This window comes from Canis lupus, chromosome 20, assembly GCF_011100685.1.
Source record: "Canis lupus familiaris isolate Mischka breed German Shepherd chromosome 20, alternate assembly UU_Cfam_GSD_1.0, whole genome shotgun sequence".
Classification (NCBI taxonomy): Eukaryota; Metazoa; Chordata; class Mammalia; order Carnivora; family Canidae; genus Canis; species Canis lupus.
The window spans coordinates 3,659,522-3,683,518 of NC_049241.1; the positions used below are offsets into that span (position 1 = coordinate 3,659,522).

Sequence of the window (23,997 nt, forward strand, 5' to 3'; positions counted from 1 at the left end):
GTTTTTTTTAAAGATTTTTAAAAATTTATTTATTAATGAGAGACACAGAGAGAGACAGAGACAGAGAGAGGCAGAGGACACAGGCAGAGAGAGACGCAGGCTCCCTGCAGGGAGCCCGACATGGGACTCGATCCCGGGTCTCCAGGATCAGGCCCTGGGCTGAAGGCAGCACTAAACCGCTGAGCCACCGGGGCTGCCCTGTTTTTGTTTTTAAACACCACTGCCACCACAGCCTGGTGTGGCCACACCGAGTGGAAGGCACAGGAGGCTGTCCTACCATTCTTTGTACTTTTTGGTATTCAGGTTTTTTCCTTATGAAAAAATAAAATGACCCATGAGATAGTCTGAAGAAGAGGTGCTCAGAAGGGAGGGAGTGCAGACCTTGGCTCCCTGGCCACACAGCACCCGCCGCCCCAGAGTGGATGCCCTCACCATCCATTCCAGGTGGGCACAGGCAGGAACTGCTGTGGAACAGGAAACCTTGATGCCCGCCTGCGTGGATTTGAATTCTGCTTCCACCATTTGCCAGTTGTGAGACGCCAGAAGAGGTTACACAAGGTGTGACTTTGTGTGCCTCAGTTTACCCATCCGTGAATCGCTGAGGTGACGACAAAGCAAGCTAGAGATGGGGAAGTGTGGTATGTGCGTGGTGCAGGGGCGGTACAGTGGAGGTCAGCAGCCTTACTTGCTTGTGCAGCCCGAGGCCTCTTCTAATGGCTACACTCGCCCCAGGGAGCCACGGCTGGCTGTGGGAGGTGGTGGCTACCTGCCAGGCTGGCTTTGCTTGGCCCTGGGCCAGGCGGCATGGAGGTGGCTGGGGGAAGTGGTTGGGCAGAGGCCAGGGCAGGGGCCCTACCCCATATGAGCCTTTGCAGTGAAATGGACTTAAGAATTTCAGCCACCACCTGCCTCTCTCAGCCTGGGTCCTCTGCCCACTGGCCTGAAGCTCAGGGTTCCAGAAAACTAGAGCCCGTGATGGGGGAAAACCCACATGTCACTGAGCCCTTCAGTGAGGCTCCTTCTTGTATTCATTCAACGAACCATCCCAAACACATCCTTCCCTGTGTGGTCCCACCTCCACAGTTTTTGTTTGGGTACAGGACCCACACTGATGGAGCAAGGGGGTCCTTCAGAGCCATGTTTCCATCGATCTCTGGCAGCCTTGAACATGTGGCTGATGGCGTCCCCCCAGCTAGGTGGAGGAAATTGAAACTCGGGAGGGGAAGGCCCTGCACCAGACAGCCTTTCCGTGTCCTTCGTCTTTGGATGCTCCTGCCTGAGTGCCAGGCCTGGTGCCTTTCCAGTCGTTTGCCAGGGCCACCCGGAAAATCCCAACAGGATGGACTGAGGGGGCCCCACCCAAGGCCCGGCTATGTCAGTCAGACTCTGTGACAAGCGGCAGGAAGCTGGCCCTCAGTGGCAGCCAGAGGGGAATCCATATCACATTTTGTAGCAGTCACCTACTGCCATAGGAATGCTGCCTAACAAACTGTCCCCAAAGTCAGTGGTTTTTCACAACTGTCATTTATCAAGTCATGGGCCTGCTGATCATTTGATCCAGGATGGACAGATTCATTTCAGATCCCTTTTAGGTGTCTCTCCTCCTTGCACCAGCAGCTGCTGAGCTTCCTTATTACGTCATTGGCAGAAGCACAAGAAGGGCCAAGGGAAGCTTGAGGCCTCCTTAAGCCCAGACTCTGAGCTGACGTGCTGTCATTTCTACCACATCCTACCAACTGAAGCGAGTCACAGGATCATGGCCAAGGCCCATGGGGAGGGCGTACGCTTCAGCTCCGGGGGGCGGCTCTGCAGACTTATGTGCAGGAGGGCGTGCAGATAAAGAGGGAGAAGCCTGGAATAATAGCGCACCTGCTTTCCGCCGGTGGGCGGGGGGCAGGACAGATATCAGGATGGCCGCTTTGTGGAATGAGGCACAGCCTGGAAAGGTGGAATGATTCCCCCTAGCTCCAGCAAGTAGGCCAGACTCCTGGCCACCTGATCTCTAAGCTTCACACACTCCCCACTAGCCCAGACCTTCACCCCCCATCCCCTAGCCATTCCATCAGACCTTGAGATGGAACATTTCCAGAGCACCCAAGACACACACACACACACACACACACACACACACAGAAGCAGGGAGAAATGGGCACAGAGAGTTAATTTTTGTCCAAACTTAGGAAATCTGGAGAAAAAAAAAACTATATGCAATACTATATTTTTAGTGCTAAATGGTGCTAAAAGCATTTTTTGGCACCCTTTAGAGAGCGAAAGTAGCATGGTTAGTTTGGGAGCTGAAAGCTGAATGTGCTGTGCGTCCTCTGGTTTTGTCAATGCCTCACTTCTGGCAAGGTCGGCCTGCTTCCGGCAGCACATGCATCTGCGCCGTGTGTGCTTTAAGATGGTGTTCACCTCTGCAGGTAAGGCCCAGGCTTCCCACCCGTGTGTCTGGCTAACTCTAGAGTATCCGAGATGGGTAAAGGGAGGAAAATGCCATTATCAGAGAGAAAACCAACTGAGCAGAGGCTGAGGCCTTTCTATTTGGATCCGAAACCAGTTGAGAGGGTTGACACGCTGACATCCAGTCAGCCTGATGGGCCACATGGACACGACCATCCCATCGCCCTCACTAGCCATGGGACCAGAATGGCCATCAGAGCCCACCCCAGCTATAGATAGGAAGGGAGCTGTCTGCTGAGGAGCCTTCCAGAACGAAGTCTTTAGTGCTCAGGAGACAGGGAGAGCTTGTCTCTTGCCTTTTCTCTTCTTCTGGATGCCGCCATGTCTGGATGTGATGTGATGCCTGGATCTTGGCAGCCGTCTTGTGTTGCTGAGGGGGCCTCCCTGAAGGCAATACTGACACTTACCGAGTGCTGCATGTCAGGCAGGCCCTGTGCTGAACACAGGACGTTGATTGAATGCTTTCTAGCTAGGTCTTCTTGTGTGCCAGGTCCCGGGGCCGTAGTAGAACCGGCCTCAGGGAGGTCCCAGCTGGGGATAGTGAGGTCCGACAATTGCAACACAGCATTGGGCATGACAACAGAGGGCCAGGGCGCTAGGGGAGCACCCTCTCTCTTTCTCACCTGCTGTCTATCTCGCCATTCTCCAAATGAACGCTCTTTCTCCATCTGGACCCTCATGGGCCCCGTGCCAGCTTTTCCCAACAACAGTGACAGCAGCATATGTGGACACAGCGCCTCCCGTCTATCAGCTCATTTTGTCCTCACAGGATCCTTGCGAGGACAGTGTCTTCCTCATTTCCCAATCCGGGGAATGAGGCCTGGGGCACTGACGGTGCTTTTAGCTTCTTAGCTTCCACACACAGCTTCCCAGCGCGGGCAGGCCATGACTGGGGCTCACACGTCCTAAAGTTGGCACTTAGCCGCTAAGCATGTCTGTGCCCTGTCACCCCCATTGCCCGGGGCCCTCAGTGCCAGATCTGCCACACAGAGCCTCCCACGGGGAGCTGGGGCCTCCTCCCCACACCCCCGGCCCGCTTCTCCCTCCCCCATCATCCCCTCCGAGAGCCAGATCAGCCATTTACTCTGGGAGAGAGGACACCCTGTTCACCAGCCCACTGCCCAAAAGGAAGGCTTCACACCTGGCTTCTTGCTTAGTTTTATAGGAACTCTGCAGGCACCGCTGTGCCCACTTCACAGAGGAGAAAACTGAGGCCCAGAGAGGGGAAGAGACCAGAGCAGCATGCAGGAGGGAGAAGGTGGGTGCAGGACCCACCCCAGCCCTGGCTGGTACCAAAGCCCCAGGACCTGGGGTGGGGGGATAGCCTAGGTGGCGGCCTCTCCCTGAGGATAAAGAGCAGAGGGGAAGGGGCTGAGCCTGTCTGGAAACTGCAGTTTGCTGGGTGTGTACCGAGGGGCCACAAGGACCGTTGCAGGGTTGAAGCAGGAGGGCGTGATGGTCAGGCCTGTGAGCAGCTGGCTGGGGAGATGGGGCAGCGGAGATGAGGAGCCACCGGGGCAGGGAGGCTGCTGGGGATGGTAGATCCGCGGGCACGGAGAGACAGGCCCGATGTAGGGTGTGGGCGGGGAGGGTCTGGGGAGGGGACCTCAGTGTGCAGGGGCGAGTGTCCACGGTGCGGGTGGGAGCGGAGCTCCGGCTCTGGCTCTGTGGCCTGCAGGAGGCGGGCGGGGAGCCGAGCGCCAGGCTTGCTGTCAGGGGCTGCCACTGAATCGCTGGGGATTAGGTTTGGCTGCAGCGGAAGACCCACTGGATCCTGAAGCTGTGGGGAGCGTCCTCTCTCATGTCAAGGGAGGCTGTCCTGCGTCCAGGCACAGGCTCCCCAGCCAGCGGCCTAGCTATTCGGGTCGCCCGCACGCAGCCTGCCTGGCCAGGTGGGGGCGCACCTCCTGTGAGTCCATTTCAGGAGCTGCATGGGACACCATGCTCATGCTTTGGCCCCACAACGCAGCTGCATGCTGCCTTTCCGGCAGCCTAAAGGGCTGGGAGACCTTGACGGTACTGTGGTCACTGTCCACCCAACCCCGAGCCAGGGGTCTGGGCCCGCGGAAGAAGGTAGGTGATGTGGGGGGACGGGCGGCCTCTGCCAGAAGCTCTTCTGGGTGGCCTGCCTGCCTTGGGCGGCCACCTGGTCTCTCCAGGCCTCTGCTCCACTTCCACACCCGTGACGCAGGACTGCAGAACCTTGGGCCCCGGGTGCGCCCAGGTGCGTGCTCTGTGAAGGCAGAAGGCTAGGCCCTGGGGGTCGCAGGGGGCAGAGGACCATCCCTGAGGGGAGTAAGCACTGGGACAGGCAGAGGGCGAGGGGCTGGGGACGTGGAGGCAGGTGCTGGTGGGCAGGGCGGGTGGAGTCCAGGCTGGAGTCAGTGTGGGGAGTGGTGGCCTCAGGGAGGTCAGCTTCTGAGAGCAGGGGTGAAAATAGGGTGACAGGAGGAAGGGACAGATGCAGAGTGAGAGGTGCCCAAGGGAGAGAGAGAGAGACAAAGGGGGGCCGTGGGGCTAGCCAGTGACGTGTGGGCAGGGCCCCATCCTCGGGCACCTCTGGGGACCCTGGGCTGGCAGCCAGGGGACGACAGCAGGGAGGGAGGCCTTGGTGGCCAGCCAGAGAAGGGAGGAGTGGCGCACTGGGGCAGCAGGACGGACTGCTCCCCAAGCCCCCGCGACCAGAAACAAAGTCACCAGAGCCTGGGTCCCTCCCGGGCAGCACGCATGCAGTTCCAGCCATGAGCACGCCCCTCGTAAGAAATGATATAGAGCTTTATTAAATAAACCCAATAGAAATGCGCCTATTTACATCGAAGTTGTCAGTTTGAGCTTAAGTAATATGCAAAGGCACAATTCTTCCTGTCTCCAGCTTTAGAAAAATAAATCGCACAGCCCAGCCCTGGAGGCCTGAAGTGGACTCCCATGTGCGGCTTGGAGCTGAGCGGATGACTCCCGCACACGGTGAGCACGCGTGCCTGGCTCTGGGATGCGTCTCCAGTTCTTCCTGAGAGTGGCACGGCGCTTGGCTCGGAGGCCTCGGACGCTGCAGGGACAAGGGGCTGGGAAGGAGGAGGGCCCCTTCCCGGAAGGCAGGCCCACCCTCCTCACTGGCCAGGGTCGGGCTCCGTGGCCCGGCAGGGTGCTGCCACGGGGAGACCGGTCCCGCGCCGGGCGGGCCGGAGGCTCAGGTCTGCGGAGGTGCATGACCATAGTACAAAAGGGGGAACAGGTAACACTGGGTCTTTGTGCTTGGGTGGAACACAGTGGCTTCTCCAGAAGAACAAACAGAAGGAAAGATCCCGGCCTCTGGCTCAAGGATGTTTTCCTAACTAGGATCCCCATGTCCCTTAGGTGGGCAGAGACACGGGGAGAAGGAAAAGGAACCAGATGCCACCAAACATCCCACTGGGGCTGCGGCCCAGTCCAGGAGACGTTTCCATGCTTAGGAAACAGAAACAGAGGATGCCATTGATTCACAGTGGCCCACAGAGGGGCAAAAAGTAGCCTGGCTCGCAGCTCCTGTGGCCCCTTAGTGTCCCCCAGGGCAGGGGGAGCCAACGTGGGGTCCCCATCGCTGCGTTCCTAAGGCTTCTGTGCAGTCACGGGGTGAGCACCTGACATTCACATGTGTTCACTCCCCTCATTTCCTAGCAGGAGCCAGACTAGGGGTGAAGTTTCCACATGGTCGGGGGGAACCCCACACAAATTAAGAAGTAATTAAAAAGTCCTTTCCCTGAGGCCACCGCAGTAACATCCCCTCCTAGTAAACGGAGCTTCTGCGTGCTCGAAGTCTTGAGAAGAGAGTGGTTCTAGAGACGGCAGGGGAAGAAAAGCATGGCTGCACGTTGTCCGGAAACCCTCGACAACCAGGCATAAAGGAATGAGCCAAAGTCTTAGCAAAGGCTAGGAACAAAACCAAACAAAGCCAGCGGCAACTCCGACGTGTAAGAATAAGCAGAGCCTACAGGACACCACAGAGCAGCCAGCGAGGGGGCCTGGGCTCCGGGTCGAGCTGAGCGGGGCTGTCCCCACCGCGGGGGCACAGGGGCATCAGGACCTGGGCCCGCTGACTAGTGCGAGGTGTATGCGGGGCTCCACAGCCCTGAGGGCGGGCTGGCTCTGCGGCTGGGAGGCAGCGCGTTGAAAGGCGTCGGTGACGAGGCAGCGAAATCTAGGGTGGAAAGAGAGACGGCGTGAGCGACAGAGCAAACGGGAGAGCCGGGCATTCCTCAGCGGCTGTGCCGAACAGCGGCTGAGGAAGTGTCGGCTGCCTACCTCGGCCACCCGCCAGGCCCGGGCCCCCCCCAGGCAGCCCTGTGCTGGCGAAGAGATGTCACCCAAGGAACGTGTGATGACTGGACATGCAGAGAGGCCTGGAGCATAGGCCCTGACCTCCCATAGCAGACCTGTGGGGGAGGACACGTAGTGGGTCTCAGGGCCACATGGAAGTGTCCGTGGGTCCCCAGGGAGTGTGGGGACAAGGGCCTGTGCACCTGGGCAGGACCACGCTCCTGGGCAGAGAAAGCTGCATGAACAAAGACTCCCCTGTGTGCAGAAGTCTCTGGAGTGTTCGAGAGAAAATGCCAGTATTCCGCAGTGGTTCCAGCACACAGAGGGAGGGGTGCATGGGGAGACGGGGTGAGAAAGGGGCAGTGCCTGCTGCAAGGACGGCTGGGGAATGCTTGTGGAAGGCTATGGTTCTAGGGGTCCAGAATGCATGTGGGATCTGGTCACCAGGAAAATGCAACCCTATACAAAACTGTTCTCTTCCCCAAAATTCAGACTCTTTGAAGCCTCCCATGCCCCCTTAGGTCAGCAAAAACCTGTTCAGGGGAGAGAAGCCTCAGATGGAAAACAGAAGACAAGAAAGGCTGCCATGTGCCCTCCTGGCCGGGCACTGCAGTTCTCAGAGGTGTCCCGTGGAATTGCCCAGGGTCACCAGAGACAACTGGACCATGAGGAAGACGGGCCCTTGTGATTCTTCTCCATCGGGGAAATCCGTCATCAGGCCAGTCCAGAACCCCCACCTCCAAGTCAACAGGTCTGACCCAGCTCAGAGCCCTCTGCAGCAGCCCGGCAGGTAGGAGCCAGTCCCAGCCACCTGCAGAGACAGGTCCCGGCCGCCAGCCCTCCACGCTGCGAGGTTTGGCCCGGGGAAAGCTCTCCTGGCCCAGGGCCGGCATATTGTCCCCCTCCCCAGCATCCAGGTCTGCCTTCTGGGCCTCACACCTCAGCTGCCACTACTGCCCAGGGCCAGAGCTTCTGAGACTGGGGGTTTGGGGCCCCGATCCCTGCTTCCTCCCGCAGCCACAGGTGGCTACTCACAATGGGGGCTGTGGCGAGGGCTGGCTCGCGGGGAGAAGGCTGGAGGTGCGGTGAGCTCCCGAGGCGCGCAGACCGTGTGGTAGGCTGCAGGAGCACAGGGCTGGTTAGCGTTGGGGTGGGGGTGGGGAGCCACCAGGGGACACAAGGCAGCCCTCCTCACCTATGATCATGACAGCAGTCCCAGCCAGCAGGGCAAAGAGTGTGAAGAACATGACTTGGTAGGAGTCCAGGAAGTGCTGAAAGAGGCTGGCTCCGTCTGCGATCAATGGAAAGACAGGTCACCAAACCAACCCACCGAGTTCCCTCGTGTCTGTGTGCGGTCAGAGGGTGAGGTGGCCTGCCCTGGGCCTGGGGCCGCATCTGGCCCTGGGGGGCTGTCTCCCCAGTGCTCTGTCCTATTCCATCTTGGGCCACTCGAACCGACCTGGTTCCACCTGAGGCCCTGCTTCCTTGGAGTGGGTTAAGGGTCCATACCCGTTCCAAGGAAGGACAGACCTGTCCGGGGGAGTCCAGGGGAGTCCAGAGGGTGTGGGCTGCCCGAGAGTCAGCCAAGTTGCCCGGAAAGGCAAGGCAGTGTTGAAAATGTCAAGCTATGAGCTGCAGGCATGACAATGGAAGTCAGGGTTGGGCAAAGGTACTGGACAGACCCGAAGCCCATGGACCAAGGGAGCCCACCCCTCCTCTTGGGGCCCCGCCCCAGGGTGGCCCAGACAGTGGCTTCCTCTTCTATCTCCCTCTACCTGAACCTGCATCCCTCCTGCACCCTCACCGGGCTGTCCTGGGTCAGGACACATCCCTGCTTGGTAGGAAGAAGGCGGGACCTCTTCAAGTGCCCTTGACCCTGATCTGACCCCATCCCTTTGCTCCCAGCCACACCTGACCTGGCTATTCCCTGCTCTCAAGAAAAAGCCTGAACCCCTGGCCTGGCGTTCAAGGCTCCTCATCCAGCACATCGCCCCAGGGTCCTTCTGACTGCATCACCCTCCCCCTGCCTACTCATCCTTCCATGCCCCTTTGAACTACACCCTCCAGCCAGCAGAGGTATAATCACCCACCCCCTCTGGGTGCCGCCCACTTCTTCAGCCACATTAAGAAGAAGCCACATTTAGAATCATTTCTTTTTTACTGTGTTTATAATCCATGCCCTATTTGAGGCTTCTCAGGCCTCTGTCCAGCACAGGGGCTGGCACACAACAGGTGCTAATAATGACTACAGAATCGATGAATCATCCATTACTGAGCACCTGCTGTATGTCAGGTGGGCCTTGTTCTAAGCGCTGTCCCCACATACAGCACTTAGTCTCTAGTTGGGGAAGACTGGTAGAAACCCAAGCTACTGTACTAATTATTCTACAGGCTGACAGCTGAGAATAGTGCTATGGAAGAAGAAGGGTTTGAGTGGAAGTCAAGTTCAAGGTTTCCTATTTCATGAGCAGAGAATGTCTGAGGGAAGGTTGGTTTGATGGAGGTGGGAGTGTTGGCCAAGGGGGGAAGGCATCCCAGGCAGAGGGAAGAGTGAATGCCAAGGGCTTAGCTGGGGGCTAAGCCTCTTTGGCTTCCCAAAGAGGAAGGAGGCCAGAGTGGCTGGAGCAAGGTGTTCAAGGGGGAGATAAGCATAACTGGGTCAGGAAGGCAGATTATGTAGGGCCTTTCAAGACGCTGCAGAGACTTGGGCTTTACTTCATGAGGGAGGTGGGAGCCATAGCAGAATTTTGAGCGAGGAGGGGCATGACCTAGTCACATTTCAACAGGATCCCTCTGGCTGCCAGGTTGAGAATAGATGGGGAAGCAAAGTGCACATGGCTGCTTGAATGAGTGATATTTGCCTTGCAGGACATTCTGTAGTTTTGAGTTGTCCAGTTCTTGACACCCCCAGTTTCCCAAAAACAACTGAGACGACCCAGCCCAGCCCTCCCTGCCCAGGTCCAGCCCAGCTGTGTCCCATCCCATGACTCACGAGGACCAGGCCCTCGGCGATCCATCACAAAGGCCACGGTGACCGGAATGGTGATGGCTTGGTTAGTCATGGGGCTGGAGAAGGTCAAGGCGGTGGACAGAGGCCCTTGGCTGCCGGCCGCAGGATCTGAGATGCCGACTGTGTAGGTGATGAAGCTGGGGAGCCCCAAAGACTTCTCCTTCTCAAAGGCCAGCACAGCTGGGGACCCTGATTTCACCTGGGAGAGACGTCAGGGCTGGAGAGCTGCACCCTCGCTGCTGTCTGACATGCTGTGCTCCCCTCCTGAAGGCTAGGGGTGAAGACCCCTCCCCAGCCCCACTTCCCAGGCCAGTGATGATGCCTGGGTACTTCTAACCGACAGCGTGAAATCTGCAAAGTCAGGGAAGGAGCACACCGTGTGTACGTGGAGTGTTTTTGAGGAAAGGACAAATCAATATCATTGAATTCTAATCCAGTGCTCTTTAAAAAAATGCTAAACTAACATGAACTATCACCAAACGCCAACTTTCCAAGGGAACAGCCTGGAGCTCTGTTAATGGCCGATTGCCAGCAGCTCAAACCCCAGGGCCTGGCAGGCCTTCCGTCACCAGCAGTGGATTCATCCCTGTCTTGCTCCAAGAATATTCAGCCACATTTGCGGCAGTGAGACATGGATGGAGTGAACAGAGGAGCCAAAAACCTCTTCACCACATCACCCCAGGTCTCCTCCCAGCTTGCTGGGTGGTAGGACCCAGGACATCATTCATCCAGCATCAGCAGATGGAGAAACTGAGGCCCAGAGCTCAGTACAGTTGTGCAGGAGGCAGTGACAGGTTAGAGACTGGAGCTATTCCCCCTGCCCCATGGCAGCGCGCATCCCTGCACTGACTTCATTCATCGAACATACTAAATGTTCACTGAACACTAGCAGGTACTAGGTAAGCCCTATGCTAAGTACTGCCCTCCCATGCTTAACTCCTGGCTGGGGAAGACTTCTAGAAATCACAGTAATTAACACAATTATACAGGCTCACAGGTAACAGTGGTGCTGTGGAAACAAAGAAAAGGATAAAGAGTATTTACTTTTATTTTTAAGTTTTAATTTTAAAGAAAGGTGGTCCAGGGCTTCTATGTTCTACCCAGAACTCCCTGCCTCCTCCTGGTCCTTTCAAAGGCCCCTGGTTTGTGTGCGGATGCCACTCACCTCCAGGTTCTCGAGAATCTCCATGGCACCAAAGACCTTGACCTCGGAGCTGGTGTAGTGGTTGCTCAAAAGGATTTCAGCCTGGTCAGTGTATAGCCCTGGGCTGAAGGGCACCTCGGCGCCCACATGCTCTCCAGAGATGTGGCTGCCCGGGATGGAGGCAGTGACCAGCAGTGCCGTCTTCTTCATGCTGAGGTGTTTCAGTTGCTTGTCCGTCAGCCTGTGCATCGTGACCAAGCAGAGGTACCGGCCTGTGCAGACAAGGGTGTTCCACACTGTCTGTCCCCTCTCCCACCCATGCCCTGATGCTACACTTCCTCCTTGCTTTTCTAACTGGACAGCTCCTACTCATCCTTCAGAGCTCAGGTGAGGCATCACCTCCTCCTGGACCCTCCAGGGATGTCCCTCTTTGGTACCCCCAGTCCAGCTTGGGCACCCTTTCTGTGACCAGCACTCTCGCTCCCTTCTCAGAATGCTCTGTTCATCAGGTCCCTATCGTTCCTGGGAGTAGGAACATGGGGGCCAGCTCTGCATCTCAGGGCCCAGCCATCCTGGCTCAGAGTGCCAGTGAGTAAATGATGAACAGACATCATGACCCGATCGATGCTGGGCTACAGGTCAGCTGGGGCTCACGCCCAGCACAGCCTATGGCCCCAGATGCAGCAGAAAGTTCTGGGAGGGTGTGGATCAGGACTATTTTGGTACCTGTTGGATCCTCTATGCCTGGCCCTGAGTAGATAAACGAGTTAAATGAACACTTGAGTGCTGCCCTGGAAGGCCCCTCCAAGCCTGGAACCAGGGTGCCTGCACTGGAGTCCCTTCTGTGCCCATGCCAGGCAAGCACCCTCAGTGAGTCAGCCTCCTTACCGAACTAGCATTGCACCCCTCATGGCACCATTTAGGGAATAAATAGGGCATAGGACCACCCACTGCCTGCTCTGTGCCAAGCCCAAAGCTTGGGCCCCACATGCGATGTGCCCTGAGGATGTACCTCCTGCATCCTAGGCAGAGGCCTAGGTGCTGACCCGGGCCACGGGGAGCTGCAGCTGGGCTTATGGCCTGGCATCATGCTGTTGCTAACTCCTCCTAATTAAGACTGGGCTGCATGTTCTTGGAAGGAATGGAAAAATGGGCCAAATGCTCATCAACAATCATTATCATGACATTGGCAGCTACCATTGAGGACTCCTAGGAGTGTGTGCTGGGCACTGTGCTAAGCATGTCACAGGAACTATCCTCCTAAACCCTTGAAGCACCCCAGGGGGGGACCACTCTTCTCAGGGCCAGCATGCTGGGGGTCCAGGTGGTCACTCCAGACTGGGGTTCCAGCCTTCAGCTCCATGGACGGTGGAACAGTTATGCTGAGACACACAGTGTGGCCCTTGACTAGTTAACCAGGCCCCCTCCAGCCATCTCTCGCGTGCACCACTCAGCTCTCTCATGTAGGCAGAGCAAGGCACCTTCCTGCCCATTTCACCAAGGGAAACAGCCTCAATACCCACTGGCTCAGCACTAGAAAGAGCACAGAAGGTCTTGAACCTTGAACCCAGGTCTTCCAACTCCGAAGCACGTCCTTCCTGTGTGTGTGTAGGCAGCTGTGGACAATGGCCATCACACAGCACAGGACTGCCAACCCCTCCCGGTGGCCGGAAGGAACCAGAGGCCAGAGTAGTGGCATCTGTCCCCGGGCTGGGTTCCTGATGGTGCCTCCACGCAGATGGCTGTTGTGAGCCAAACACCTCAAGGGAGCCAATTTTCTCATTCAACCCCCGAACTTACCCAGAGTCGTGTCAAATCCCGGTTCTGCTGTGAAAATGTCGCGTGCTGGGAAATCGAAGACCTCTTGCTTGAACCGGAGCTGGCAGCTAATGAGCGATTCTGGGTGCAGAGTCTCTATGACTTCCATCTGGGTGGGGGAGCACTCACCTGGAGACGGGAGGTGGGTAAGAAGGGCCTGGGCCAGGACGACTGGCCGCCACGCCCAGGCTGGCTGGGCTGGGAAGTGGCACCTGTGCCCCACGCTCCTTCTGCACGGGGCTCCCAGGGCAGCCGGAAGCTTCACAGTGGTGCCACAGACTATAAAAGCTGAGGGTGACTATAAGGATGAGGAAGGTCATTCTGAGTGGTGGGCAACCTCAGATCGGAATTTCAGCATCTGTGCGAGAGCCTGCATCCAGCAGCCCGGCAGGTGGGTCGGGCCACTAATGCACGTCCTCTGTCACCGGCAGCAGGGGAAGATGGGCAATTTATTCCTGGGCATCAGGAGGGCAACACTTCTCCGCTAATACACTGAGTATCACTTTGGCAACGGCACAGTGCAGCTGCCCTCGTGCACGGAGGTGGGAAAACAGAGGTTACTGGGATGCAGTAAAGCTGCCTCATCAATCCGAACAAGAACAGCCATATTTAATCCTACCGGTTAAGTGGTTTCAAAAAGAACCAACCAAACAAAAAAACAAAAACAAAACCCAAACAGCCTGTATTGATGTATTTATTTCTGACAGCTGCTGTCCAGGGCTGTCAGGGGCAGGGGACAGGGTCGAATGTTCTGCACGTGAGTCAGAAGAGGTAATTACAAACACCCAAATCAGCAGTGAGGCCTGCTAAGTCAGTACCCGCTGGGATGAGTGGTAGAAAGGGTGGCTTTCTTTACTCGGGTGCCCGAGGGCTAAAGTGGCATTTCTGACTCAGAAACAGGACGTTTCTGGGTGCCAGGCTCTTTTAGGAAGATCTCTTTGCACCATCTCTACTTGTGGAGGACTGGGATTTCTCAAAAGCTGGAAGGAATGGGCCCATGGGGGGTTTAGGTGTTCTCTCTGGCTGTGGGGTGAGTTTGTGTGGGAAAAGCAGAGAAAATCGCAGCAGACAAGGGCATGAGGAGCCCTTGAGCTTGGCAGGGCCCCTCCCCAGACCAAGCAAGCCCCTCACTCTCTACCTCTCAGGTTAGAGCTTCTGTCTCCCACGGTGACGGTCACTTTGGAGGCCTCCTGGAAGCCGGTCTGGCCTGGGCGGACGGAACGGGCCACGATCCTTTGAGGGACACCAATCACTATCTGAGGAGGGAGCCGAGGCAGCTGCAGTGAGCACCGGCCACGTGTGGGCTCGGTGCTGGGCACTCTCTTGACCTCACCCTGCTGCCTGTGACGGGATTCTGCCCCTTGCACAGGGCACAAGACAGGCTCATCATCTGAAAGACGTGCCAAGAGGTGATGGAGCTGGGCTTAGGCCCTGGCTTGGTCAGACCCTGCGGTCTGGCTCTGTCCCTCTGAACAAGCTGCTTTTCTTGAACAGCAGAGCCTGGAGCTGAACAGCAGGCCTGAATTCATTGAACAGTTTGGGGTGGGCTGCGGATTTTGGTTCTTGTGACAGTTGCAATCACTTCTCTGTTCATCAGTTTGGTTAATTAGTCTTTCAGCAATGAGAGAAGGTGCTATTTTACTTTACTGTCATTCATTCAAAATAAATCACCCTGGCCAAAATGCAACTCACACAGCCTGGGCAGTGAAGCAACCACCCCCATCACTTGTCCCTCTACCCAGATACAAGTCCTCCCAGATTTTTCCCTGCCCACCCCCTTTGCTCATCCTGCACTGGCTGCACCCAAACACCCCAGCTGTGGGTCTTTCTTAAGCTTTCAACCTCCCCTGCAGAGCCTGACCCCACTGGCCCCTGAAGGCCCAGCTCCTGTGTCACCCCCTCCAGCTGGAGGCTGTCTACCCACCTCTGGGCTGCCCCTGAGCGCTTCCTGCCTCCCATGGGTCTGACCTCCACCAGAACATGATCTCCCTGAGAGCAGGGATAGGGTCTCAATCCTCCCCAAAGCCCATACAGCTCCCAGGGCCGTGGCTGATGTAGGATCATAGGAAGGCCTATGGGCTGGGCCCACTGCCTCCAGACTGCCCTCTGAGCAGAGGCACCTGCTCTCTGGCCCTAGTTCTTCCCATTTTCTCCCATACTTCTGACCACCACGCTACTGTCTTCTCCCCTCTTCCTCTTCCTCCTCCTCCACACCTTGCAGAGGAGGCCCAAGGCCTTGCCCCTGCTCCTCCTGCTCTGGCATGTTCTGCATGTTCCCATCAACTCTCAGGTCTTCGAGAACCACTTTTGTGTGGTAGACCCCCACCCATCTTCAGCCTTCTGCCCTGGAGCTCCAGGAACACCTGCCATCTCACCCCTAGCCCCAGAGAGGAGCTGCAACCACCTCAAACTGGCCACATCTCAACTAACTCATCTTCCACCCACATTAGTTCCCCCTCTTTGCTTTTTGCTTCCCTGTTAGGGATAAAGGATCAACATCCACCTTGTCACCCAAGCTAGACCCCAGGGGAGTCCTCCTCAGAGCCCACTCCTCCCTCAACCCCTACTTCCAAATGGTCACCAAGCTCTGGTGACCCTCCCTCTGAATCTCCCCTAAATCCACCCTTAGTTTATGCCCACCCGATGGGGTCAGCTGAGGGCCCAACCTCAGCCCCTGGCTGGCTACCCTGTAGCTCCTGCCCTTCCTTTGGGTTTACAGACTTTGTCAGGCACCAGTACTCATTCCAAACCTTACCTCTGATATATATCACTCTCTACTTAGAAAGAAAAAATCCCTGATGAGTCCCTACTGGGTTTGGCATAAGCTTCCACCTCTTTATTCTGGAATAGTAACAGTTGCAGCTAATATCTACTCAATATTTGCTAAGCGCTGCCTACCATTCTAAGTGCTTCACATATATGAACTCATTTAATCCTTACAACACTCTTCTCTCCATTTTCTAGACAGGAAAACCAAGGCACAGAGAGGCAAAATGACTTACCCAATGCCACAGAGCCCCTCAGTGCCCAGCTGGGATGCGAACCCAGGCAGCCTGGCCCCAGAGCTCCCATGCCTTAAACACTCCACGGAACTACCTGGAACCCAGTGTGTATCATGATCTGATTACAACGCCGGCCTCCACTCCCGCCTGCACTGCCTGTGTTCCAGCCATCGGGGCTGGGCTCTCAAGCCCGGCATACCTTAGCCTACACCATGCTCTCTCGTCCAGCCCTCCGCTGCCCCTGCCCACTCTCGGCGGCTCCTCCTGGGAGAGCACAGCTTCATCAGTCACAAGGTGCTCCTATCTGCAACCAGCTCACCCGCTGCATAGCCCCGGCACTAAATATGCGAGCTATTAGGTTAACCTGCTGGATTTGATCACGTGCACACTGGCTCTAAAATGAGACACATTTGGAACACAGCCAGACGTTGCTCATTGATTCATTCTCGGCTGGAGATAAATAGGAGAGAGAACAGTTTTGTTCGCCTCCAGAAAGACTCAAAAGGTGACTTGCCGGGGAGGCTTAACTTCCTCAGTGACGCCAAATCCAAATCGCCATGATGGCCCGCCCACGCCGAGACCCCTGGGGAGACGCCCGCAGGGGATGTTCCTGCCTATCCCCAGAGTGCATGGGAGCTGGGGGGCAAGCCCAGGATGTCAGCCCTTGCCTTGACACCATTTGGAATGTGGGGAGGTGGGAGGTGGAGGCCTATGTAGAAAATCCCAGTGGGCAGCAGAACCCAGACTCATGACTTCGGATCCTGCCTGCTAGCACGCTGCTGGCGCTTGTTTTTTAAAGAAAAGGGAGTCATTCAGTATAGAAAGCTAAGGGTTTCACCCCAGAGGGCCAGCTGTGCATTCCCCGAAGCCCCACCTCCTTGTAGGTCTTCAGGTACCCAGCGACCTCGTAGTAAACCGTCACAGATCCTGCCTCTCGAGCGACAGCCACACCTGTCCTGGGGTCGATGTGGAGGATGCTGCTGGCTGAGGAGCTCCAGGTTCCAGAGAGGCCTGGGAGAGGAAGCCCTGGCTGTCACTCGTCTTTCCCACAACTGATACTCTGGCCAAACCCTGTGCCCCGGGGTGACGGTGCCAGCCTCCTGGCTGCCCTGCCCACCCCCATGCTCCACACTGCTGTCAGGGGAGCTTACGCATCACCCTATCACTCTCAGGGTAGAACCCATGCCTCCCGCTCTGCACCCCACATCTGGCCACTCCCCTCAGGCTCCTGGCTGTGGCCATCTGGAACCCCCTGCGGCCCTGACCAGAGTGAACCTCTGGCCCTTTCTCCCCAGCACCTCCCTGATCTGAATCCCATGATCATTCCTTGTCCCGGGATGACCTGGGAGCTGGCCCTCCCCACAGCACCACCCCCCCCCCGCCCCCGCACAGCCCGTAACTGTTTACCAGTCCCTTTTTAGCAAACAAAGCAAGTGTCAAGGCTCAAGAGCTGGCACTAAACAGCATTTCTTAATTAAAAGCCAATCCCAAAAAAAAAAAAAAAAAAAAAAAGCCAATCCCATTATATAATAGATACAACACAGTAACTCAACAACCACGTCTACTTCTGGCCAATTATATATATATTTTTTTAAGTGCAGTATTTAACTTCCTTTTAAAATGAATTTCATTGGGTGAAAAAAAAACAGGGACTCAAGGGACGCCGGGGTGGCTCAGCAGTTGAGCGTCTGCCTTTGGCCCAGGGCATGATCCTGGAGTTCCGGGATCGAGTCCCACATTAGGCTCCCTGCATGGAGCCTGTTTCTCCCTCTGCCTGTCTCTGCCTTTCTCTCTGTGTCTCTCATGAATGAATACATAAAATCTTAAAAAAAAATGGGAAGTCAATTTGAAAAAAAAAAAAAAAGGAATGTAGGTCATGCATATACAGGTGGCATGTGAACGGCTGAAATCTGGAAATCTGCTGAATGGGGCCAATGGCTACTCTTTGCTCACATTTCCTTCTAGATGTACACTGTCCAACATGGTAACCACTGGCCATGAAATGAATTAAAATGGAACAGATTGCTCCTCAGTCGCATTAGCCACATTTTGAATGTTGGGTTGTGAGGGCCTCCCATTAGACAGTAGATAGGGGGATATTTCCACAGAAACATCTACCACTCAGCGCTATGCTCGTGTAAGAGCTGGAAGCCTCTGTGAGGGGCCAGAGGGTACACACATCGGGCTGTGTGGGGCCGAAGGTCTTGGATGCCACTCCCCCTGGCTTTGTAGGGTGAAAATGGCTACCGAGGGCTCATGAATGAATGGGGGCCGCAGAGTTCTAACGCAATTTGGTTGGCAAAAAGAGGCAGCACACTGGACTTGGCCTGTAGACTCCGACACCTGCTCTTGAGCCTCACACGAGCTCTGCTGGTCTTAGCCCCACAGCAGGAGCCTAGTCCCATCCCTGGGACTGCCCCTCACTCAGAAGGGCTCCCTGACCAATGTGCATCTCTCTTACCTTCTAGGCCGACCAGAACTGTGTCCAGACACAGGACATCACCTACCACCACGGCTCCAGACAGTTCCGGGGAGATGGCCTGGAGCACAGGCAGCGGAACGAAGTCAGACAGGCCCACTTGCTCCGTGTCCCACACACTGAGCAGCGTCAGGCCGACACTGATGGTGCGCACGACACACGTGTTGTTGGTGCTGCCCTTCCCAATCTGCACAAACTCGTCTCTAGGCACAGGAGGGAGAGGCAGGCTCAGTCTGAGGGAAGAGGTCCCAGGCTCCAGAGGGACAGGCACGCTGAGTCCCCTGCCAGGTGAAGCCAAAGCCTCTGGCTGACTGTGGCCCCTGATGTCCCTCGGGCTCAAGTTTATCTAGCAGCTGCCAAGATCTGAGGTCACCGCAGGCCACACGAACCAGGCCTCCTCTCCTCTTCTGTGGGAGGAACCCATGGCCCGCAGCTGACGTGGCCCGTAGCGCATCCCCCACGTCCCAGGGCAGGAAGGTGGAGGCCGAGGGGCAAGGTAAGCTGCAAAGTGCTGCCCAGGCCCTTCCCGACAGTGAACCGGGATATCTCGGGAGGCACCACCTCTGCCCACTGGCTCATCTGTAAAATGGATTTGATGATGCACCTGCATCCCAGGCTTGCCGTAAGCATTAAACCAGGTTGGTAGCTGTAAAGCACCGAGACCAGCAGCTGGCACATGGTGAGTGCTCAGTCGACACCAGCCAATGGCACTCTGATGGGAAGGCCTGGACGGGCAGGCCTCTGGGGTAGGGTCTCTGGCTTCATCACTTTCCTCCACTATGCCTTCTGATTCCAGAGCCCTGACCCGTCTCCAGGAGAGACGTGCTCCTACCACAAAAGGGCCAGCAGGACCTCTGTGCTCAGGGGCTGGGAGGACCCGGATCTACTCCCTCCAGGGCAGCCGAGGTCCCAGACAGATGCATGGCCCCTACCACATGCAGAGAGGCCACAGTTTGCCAGAGGCCTTCATGACTTGGGGCTCAGTAGGTGGCCCTGAGGACGAAGACATGGTCCCCACATGGCAGGTATGGAAACAGGCCCAGAGTGGTGAGCTGCCTCACCCGTGGAGGCCCCACAAAGGGCAGAGCTGGGGCTTGAACTGGGTCTCACTCGAGGCTTCCTTCTCCACCATGCTTCGTCTCCTATGTCTGGCCCTGGGTATGCAAGCAATCGGGGCCACAGCTGGTGCAGGCCTGGGGGGAGGCCAACTTGCAATGGTCACCCACACCTGGATATGATCCTCTGCCCCCAGACTCCCTAGACTCCGGCCCCAGCTATCTTCCCTCCCTCTGTGCCAGATGCTTCTCTGTCCTCTTAGCTGTTCTGTATGCCCCTGGGGCAGTAGTCCTCAAGCTTTAGAACTGCCCAGAGGCATCCTTACCACACAGACTGTTGGGTCCTGTAAACGTGCATTTCCTAGGGCTCTCCAGGGCTGCTGGTGCTGCTGGTCTGGGAACTACACTTTGACACTCAGTGCTCCAACAGACCCAGTCGGAGGTTTCACAGGCCTAGACTGAAGCCACGGCTCTCCTCCTGCTGTGGACAGTGCCCTCTCTCCTCATATAAGGCCTGCGGCCACAGGTATAGTAAGAAAGAGCCCAAAATGAACTGTGTGTGGAAGTACATGGGACCTGGTATTCAAACCCCACTTTCTGCCTGTGTACTGTGGGCAACTGGCTTGACCTCTCTGGGCCTCTACAAATGAGCTACCGGGAGGAATTAGCAAGATGTCATGTGGAAAGGCCTGTACATAATAGATGCAGTGGATGTCAGATTTCTTCCTCACCAGCACTGGAGCACTGGAAGGTGTGCACCTTGTGGGGTGACCAACTTTCATAAAGCCTATGATGTAATTTGCATCCACTGTTCACAGAGCCCACGAATGGCCGGGTTGGTTGCATCTCCCCTGCAGTCGGCTGTCACAGGTATGCAGAAGTCTCACCACAAGCCCTCCAACCACAAACCCTGACACCTGTGTCTCGCCTCCTGTATACCAGGAGACATCACCAACAGCTTCTCACGCCACATGGTCATAGAGACTCTCGACCCTGCTTTACCCTCCCTCCTTGCCTCCTGACCGAGTGCAGTGCTTCTCCTCGTGGCCCTGCCAGCATGGCACATCCCCTCCTCTCAATAACTGCAGGTAACAAGGCTGTCCTCTCAGTGGCACTAGTCTGTCCAGTTGCCACTCAGCCACCTGCACAAATTAGATCCAGGTACAACCAAGACTCACCTTCAGGTGAGAAATGAGTGTCACCTACACCCTACCTGTTGGTTGCAAAGCTGAGGACCGAGTTGTGAGCATGGAAGATGTCGCCGGAGCTGTCATGGAAGTGGACCGTGAAGGTCACAGTCATTCCCAAAGGCACGGCTGCCAGAGCCTCCTTGTTCTGAGTGTGCAGGGTGGGGCTCATGGAGATCCTCAGGTAAGAAACAGGAGACACCTGAGAACAATGAGCGGGTGTGGGGGTGACCGCACTGGGGACCAGCCTCCCTTCAGAGGAGGTGCCTGTCCCCAGCCGGGCCCTGCCTCAAGAAGGACTGGGGGTGGGGTGGGGGCTGGATTGACTCAGAGGTCACAGAAAGAGGAAAGGCCTTGGCCTCCTGAGAGCCCCAACCTAATGACAAGATTCCCGCCTTCCCACACAGCAGGCTGGCCTTCTGAAAACAAAACCAAACCAACAGGAGTCAAAACCCATGACTTTGAAAAATCATTATTCTCATTTGTAAAAATATCCCCAGGGCTTTGAATGTTCAGTTTCTTTAGGAAACCTGGCCCTCTCTGGGTGTTTCAAGTGGAAGTAATGCCCATTTGAACTGCAGAGGAAGCATTAACTGGGAGTCACTGTGTGCCTGCTGATGGCCCAGGGAAAAGAGGATGGGGAGGAGGGAACCTGAACTCCAGAGAGCCTGCCCTTGGTCCCTGAACTCTGACTAAAATCTATCCTGGCCAGAAAGCTCGCCCCTTCAAAGACCTGATATCTTGGTTAAAGATCAGTGGGTGCCGTGACCGGTACACAGCTGGTGCTCCACACATATCTGCTGAAGTAGGATGAGCAGTGAGTCCCTTCCACTTACTCAAAAAAGTAGGATGGAGGGTTCCCTGCAGGGCACCCACCTTCAATCGAAAAAGCATTTATTAAGGAAGCAGATCTGTGACCGAGGTAAAAATCTCAGACTTGAAATACTGCATCCTACCTATCACTCGGGATTCAGAATGTGGCTATGAGGAGATGGAGGAGAGAAGTTCTTGGGACGGATCCCAGGACACCCGGCACTAAGGAGCATGGAATGGCAGGGGGAAGTGGGAGGCGTTGTGATGCATATGAAGGACACACATGGGCTAGGGTCCAGATCTTGACTCACTGAGTGACTCACTTCTATGGTGAGTCTCAGTTTCCTTGCCTGTAAAATGGGTCACTGAATTGTCTGTCGTTACATACGTCATGCAAGGATTTCAGCGCCAGGGATCTAGCACAGGCAGCCAATGCTCATAGGCACTGACCCTGTTCCAGGTCCCAGCTACCCAATCAGGACACTGGGGCACCAGGCCCAGCAACTCACGGGCCTCAGTTTCCCCATCTGTGAAATGAGGCCATTGAAATCAATCATCTCCAAGGACCTTCAGCTCTGACATCCAGGAGATGCTATTGTTTTTCCCTCTGGGACCTCTGCCTCCACATTACTCTTTAGTAAATTCTTAGGTACAATTTCCCTGCTGGAAGGTGAATAGGTCCATCTTACCCCCACGAGGGGAAAGCTTTTACCTCAACACTACTGCTTTTATTCCTACTCCAAAGAGGAAGAAAACACGATCCTACCTTTACAGCAAAGATGATGGTTTGGTTGGCCCCGAAATGCTCCTGGGCAGTCACTTCGATTGTGGACGTCCCAATCACAGGCCCTGACGTCAGGAAGCCTTTCTCGTCCACGTGTACTACAGGAACCTTCTCGGGCCCATCCAGGACGCGGTAGCTCAGAGATGCCGCACCATCCCTTTGGAAAACACACAGACCCAGCTTTACAGAGCGTGGCAGTGGGAGCGGTCGTAGTGAGGTGCCCGGCAGCCATCTGGGCTTCCCGCAGGCTCCTGGGAGGACAAGAAGGCCTGATCTTGGCCCCCACGCATCAGGACCTGGGTGGGCTGCCTGACTACGGCCTCCTCAGTCATCCATCGGAAACCTGACTTGGAAAACGGACGGTTCCAAGGAGAGCGCTGCTTCTGGGAGAAAAGACTGAGTGCTGAGCTCCTCTCATCCTTTGTAGGGGACATTTGCTGTAAAAGATGGTTTCTGGGGCAAATGGTTTCTCATTTCCCGACATGAGGCAGCCTGGCACAGTGGAAAGAGCACGGGGCTCTGAGCTGAGCAGAATCTGAGCGCGGTCCCAATGCCCCACAGACAGCCGTGTGCCCTCAGGCACCTTGAATCGCCTCTCTCTGCCTCGTTTTCCTCCACTGTGCAAGGGAAGCCATGGTCTTGTCCTGTCCTATTGCCAAGGGCAGGGACCAGGACGAAAATGGGCTGCTTGCTCAGCAAGTGGTCTGTAAAGCTACTAATGATCTGTACTGGGTAGAAGACAAATTCTAGTGTTTCATATGCTCTCTCATGTTTATTATATAATAAAGCATCAACAGGAAGGAAAGGTGTTCAGCCCCTAGGATGAGCCCCCTTTACCTCGCTGTTTGAATGCAGCTCTACAGACCCTCCTCAGATGACATCACATAAATGTTATTGCTTCTGCTTCAACTTTCTCTCCTATCACCAATCCCTTCTGTGGAACCTGCAGAAGTCCTGTTCACCCTTCAAGACCCAGCTCAAGGGGCGCCTGGGTGGCTCAGTTGGTTAAGCATAGGTCATGATCCCAGGGTCCTGGGATGGAACCTTGTCTGGGGCTTGCCACTCAGAAGGGGAATCTGGGGCAGCCCCAGTGGCCCAGGGATTTAGCGCTGCCTTCGGCCTGGGCCTGATCCTGGAGACCCTGGGATCGAGTCCCGCGTCAGGCTCCCTGCATGGAGCCTGCTTCTCCCTCTGCGTGCCTCTCTCTGTCTCTCTCTCTGTCTCTCATGAATAAATAAAATAAAAAATCTTAAAAAGGGGGAGGGGGGAATCTGCTTCTCCCTCTCCCTTCCCCCTTGTTGTGGGCTTTCTCTCAAATACATAAATAAAATAAAATTTGAAAAAAAGAAAAAAAAAAAAAAAAGACCCAGCTCAAGCATCTCTGTCTCTGACATGCCTCCCTTAAATCCTCACACAGAAGGCCCCTCTTTGGGATACGGCTTAACCATTATACATTACTTTATTTTAAATATTTTATTTATTTGTTCATGAGAGACACACAGAGAGAGGCAGAGACACAGGCAGAGGGAGAAGCAGGCTCCTCGCAGGGGGTCCCATCTGGGACTTGATCCCAGGACCCCAGGATCACGACCTGAGCCAAAGGCATATGCTCAACTACTGAGCCACCCAGGCATCCTTATACCTTGTTTTATTGTTGGCCTTCTCATGCTGTACTTCTCTCTTCCCCACTAGAATGCCACCCAACTCTGTTCTAGGAGCCTAGCATACAGCCTAGCGTTTAGACACTTGTGGTTGAATGAACACCATGTGTGTGTTTCATGCAACACGCAGGTACTCCTGTGGTCCTTACAGCCCCCCACCTTGCAACTGCACTTCACAGTACCTGCAACACGCAGGTACTCCTGTGGTCCTTACAGCCCCCCACCTTGCAACTGCACTTCACAGGCAAGTCATTGCTACCAAAGGTGCCCCATGTGAATGCAAGGTAGGAG

General features: G+C 55.8%; 1 protein-coding gene across 1 annotated transcript in view; it reads right to left on the minus strand.

The window, feature by feature from the left end:
• Window positions 1-5,217: 5,217 nt before the first annotated feature.
• The window catches only part of NUP210 (nucleoporin 210), a 105,285-nt gene continuing 86,505 nt past the window's right edge, over window positions 5,218-23,997 (minus strand). The window contains exons 31-41 of the mRNA XM_038565516.1: window positions 22,028-22,202; window positions 20,475-20,650; window positions 18,189-18,409; window positions 16,602-16,738; window positions 13,864-13,981; window positions 12,708-12,854; window positions 10,929-11,179; window positions 9,746-9,962; window positions 7,949-8,044; window positions 7,789-7,872; window positions 5,218-6,634 (exon numbers count right to left, since the gene is read on the minus strand). Of these exons, the coding sequence (XP_038421444.1) occupies window positions 6,534-6,634; window positions 7,789-7,872; window positions 7,949-8,044; window positions 9,746-9,962; window positions 10,929-11,179; window positions 12,708-12,854; window positions 13,864-13,981; window positions 16,602-16,738; window positions 18,189-18,409; window positions 20,475-20,650; window positions 22,028-22,202 (1,723 nt within the window). The 3' untranslated portion in view covers window positions 5,218-6,533. The remainder of the gene's footprint in view (window positions 6,635-7,788; window positions 7,873-7,948; window positions 8,045-9,745; window positions 9,963-10,928; window positions 11,180-12,707; window positions 12,855-13,863; window positions 13,982-16,601; window positions 16,739-18,188; window positions 18,410-20,474; window positions 20,651-22,027; window positions 22,203-23,997) is intronic.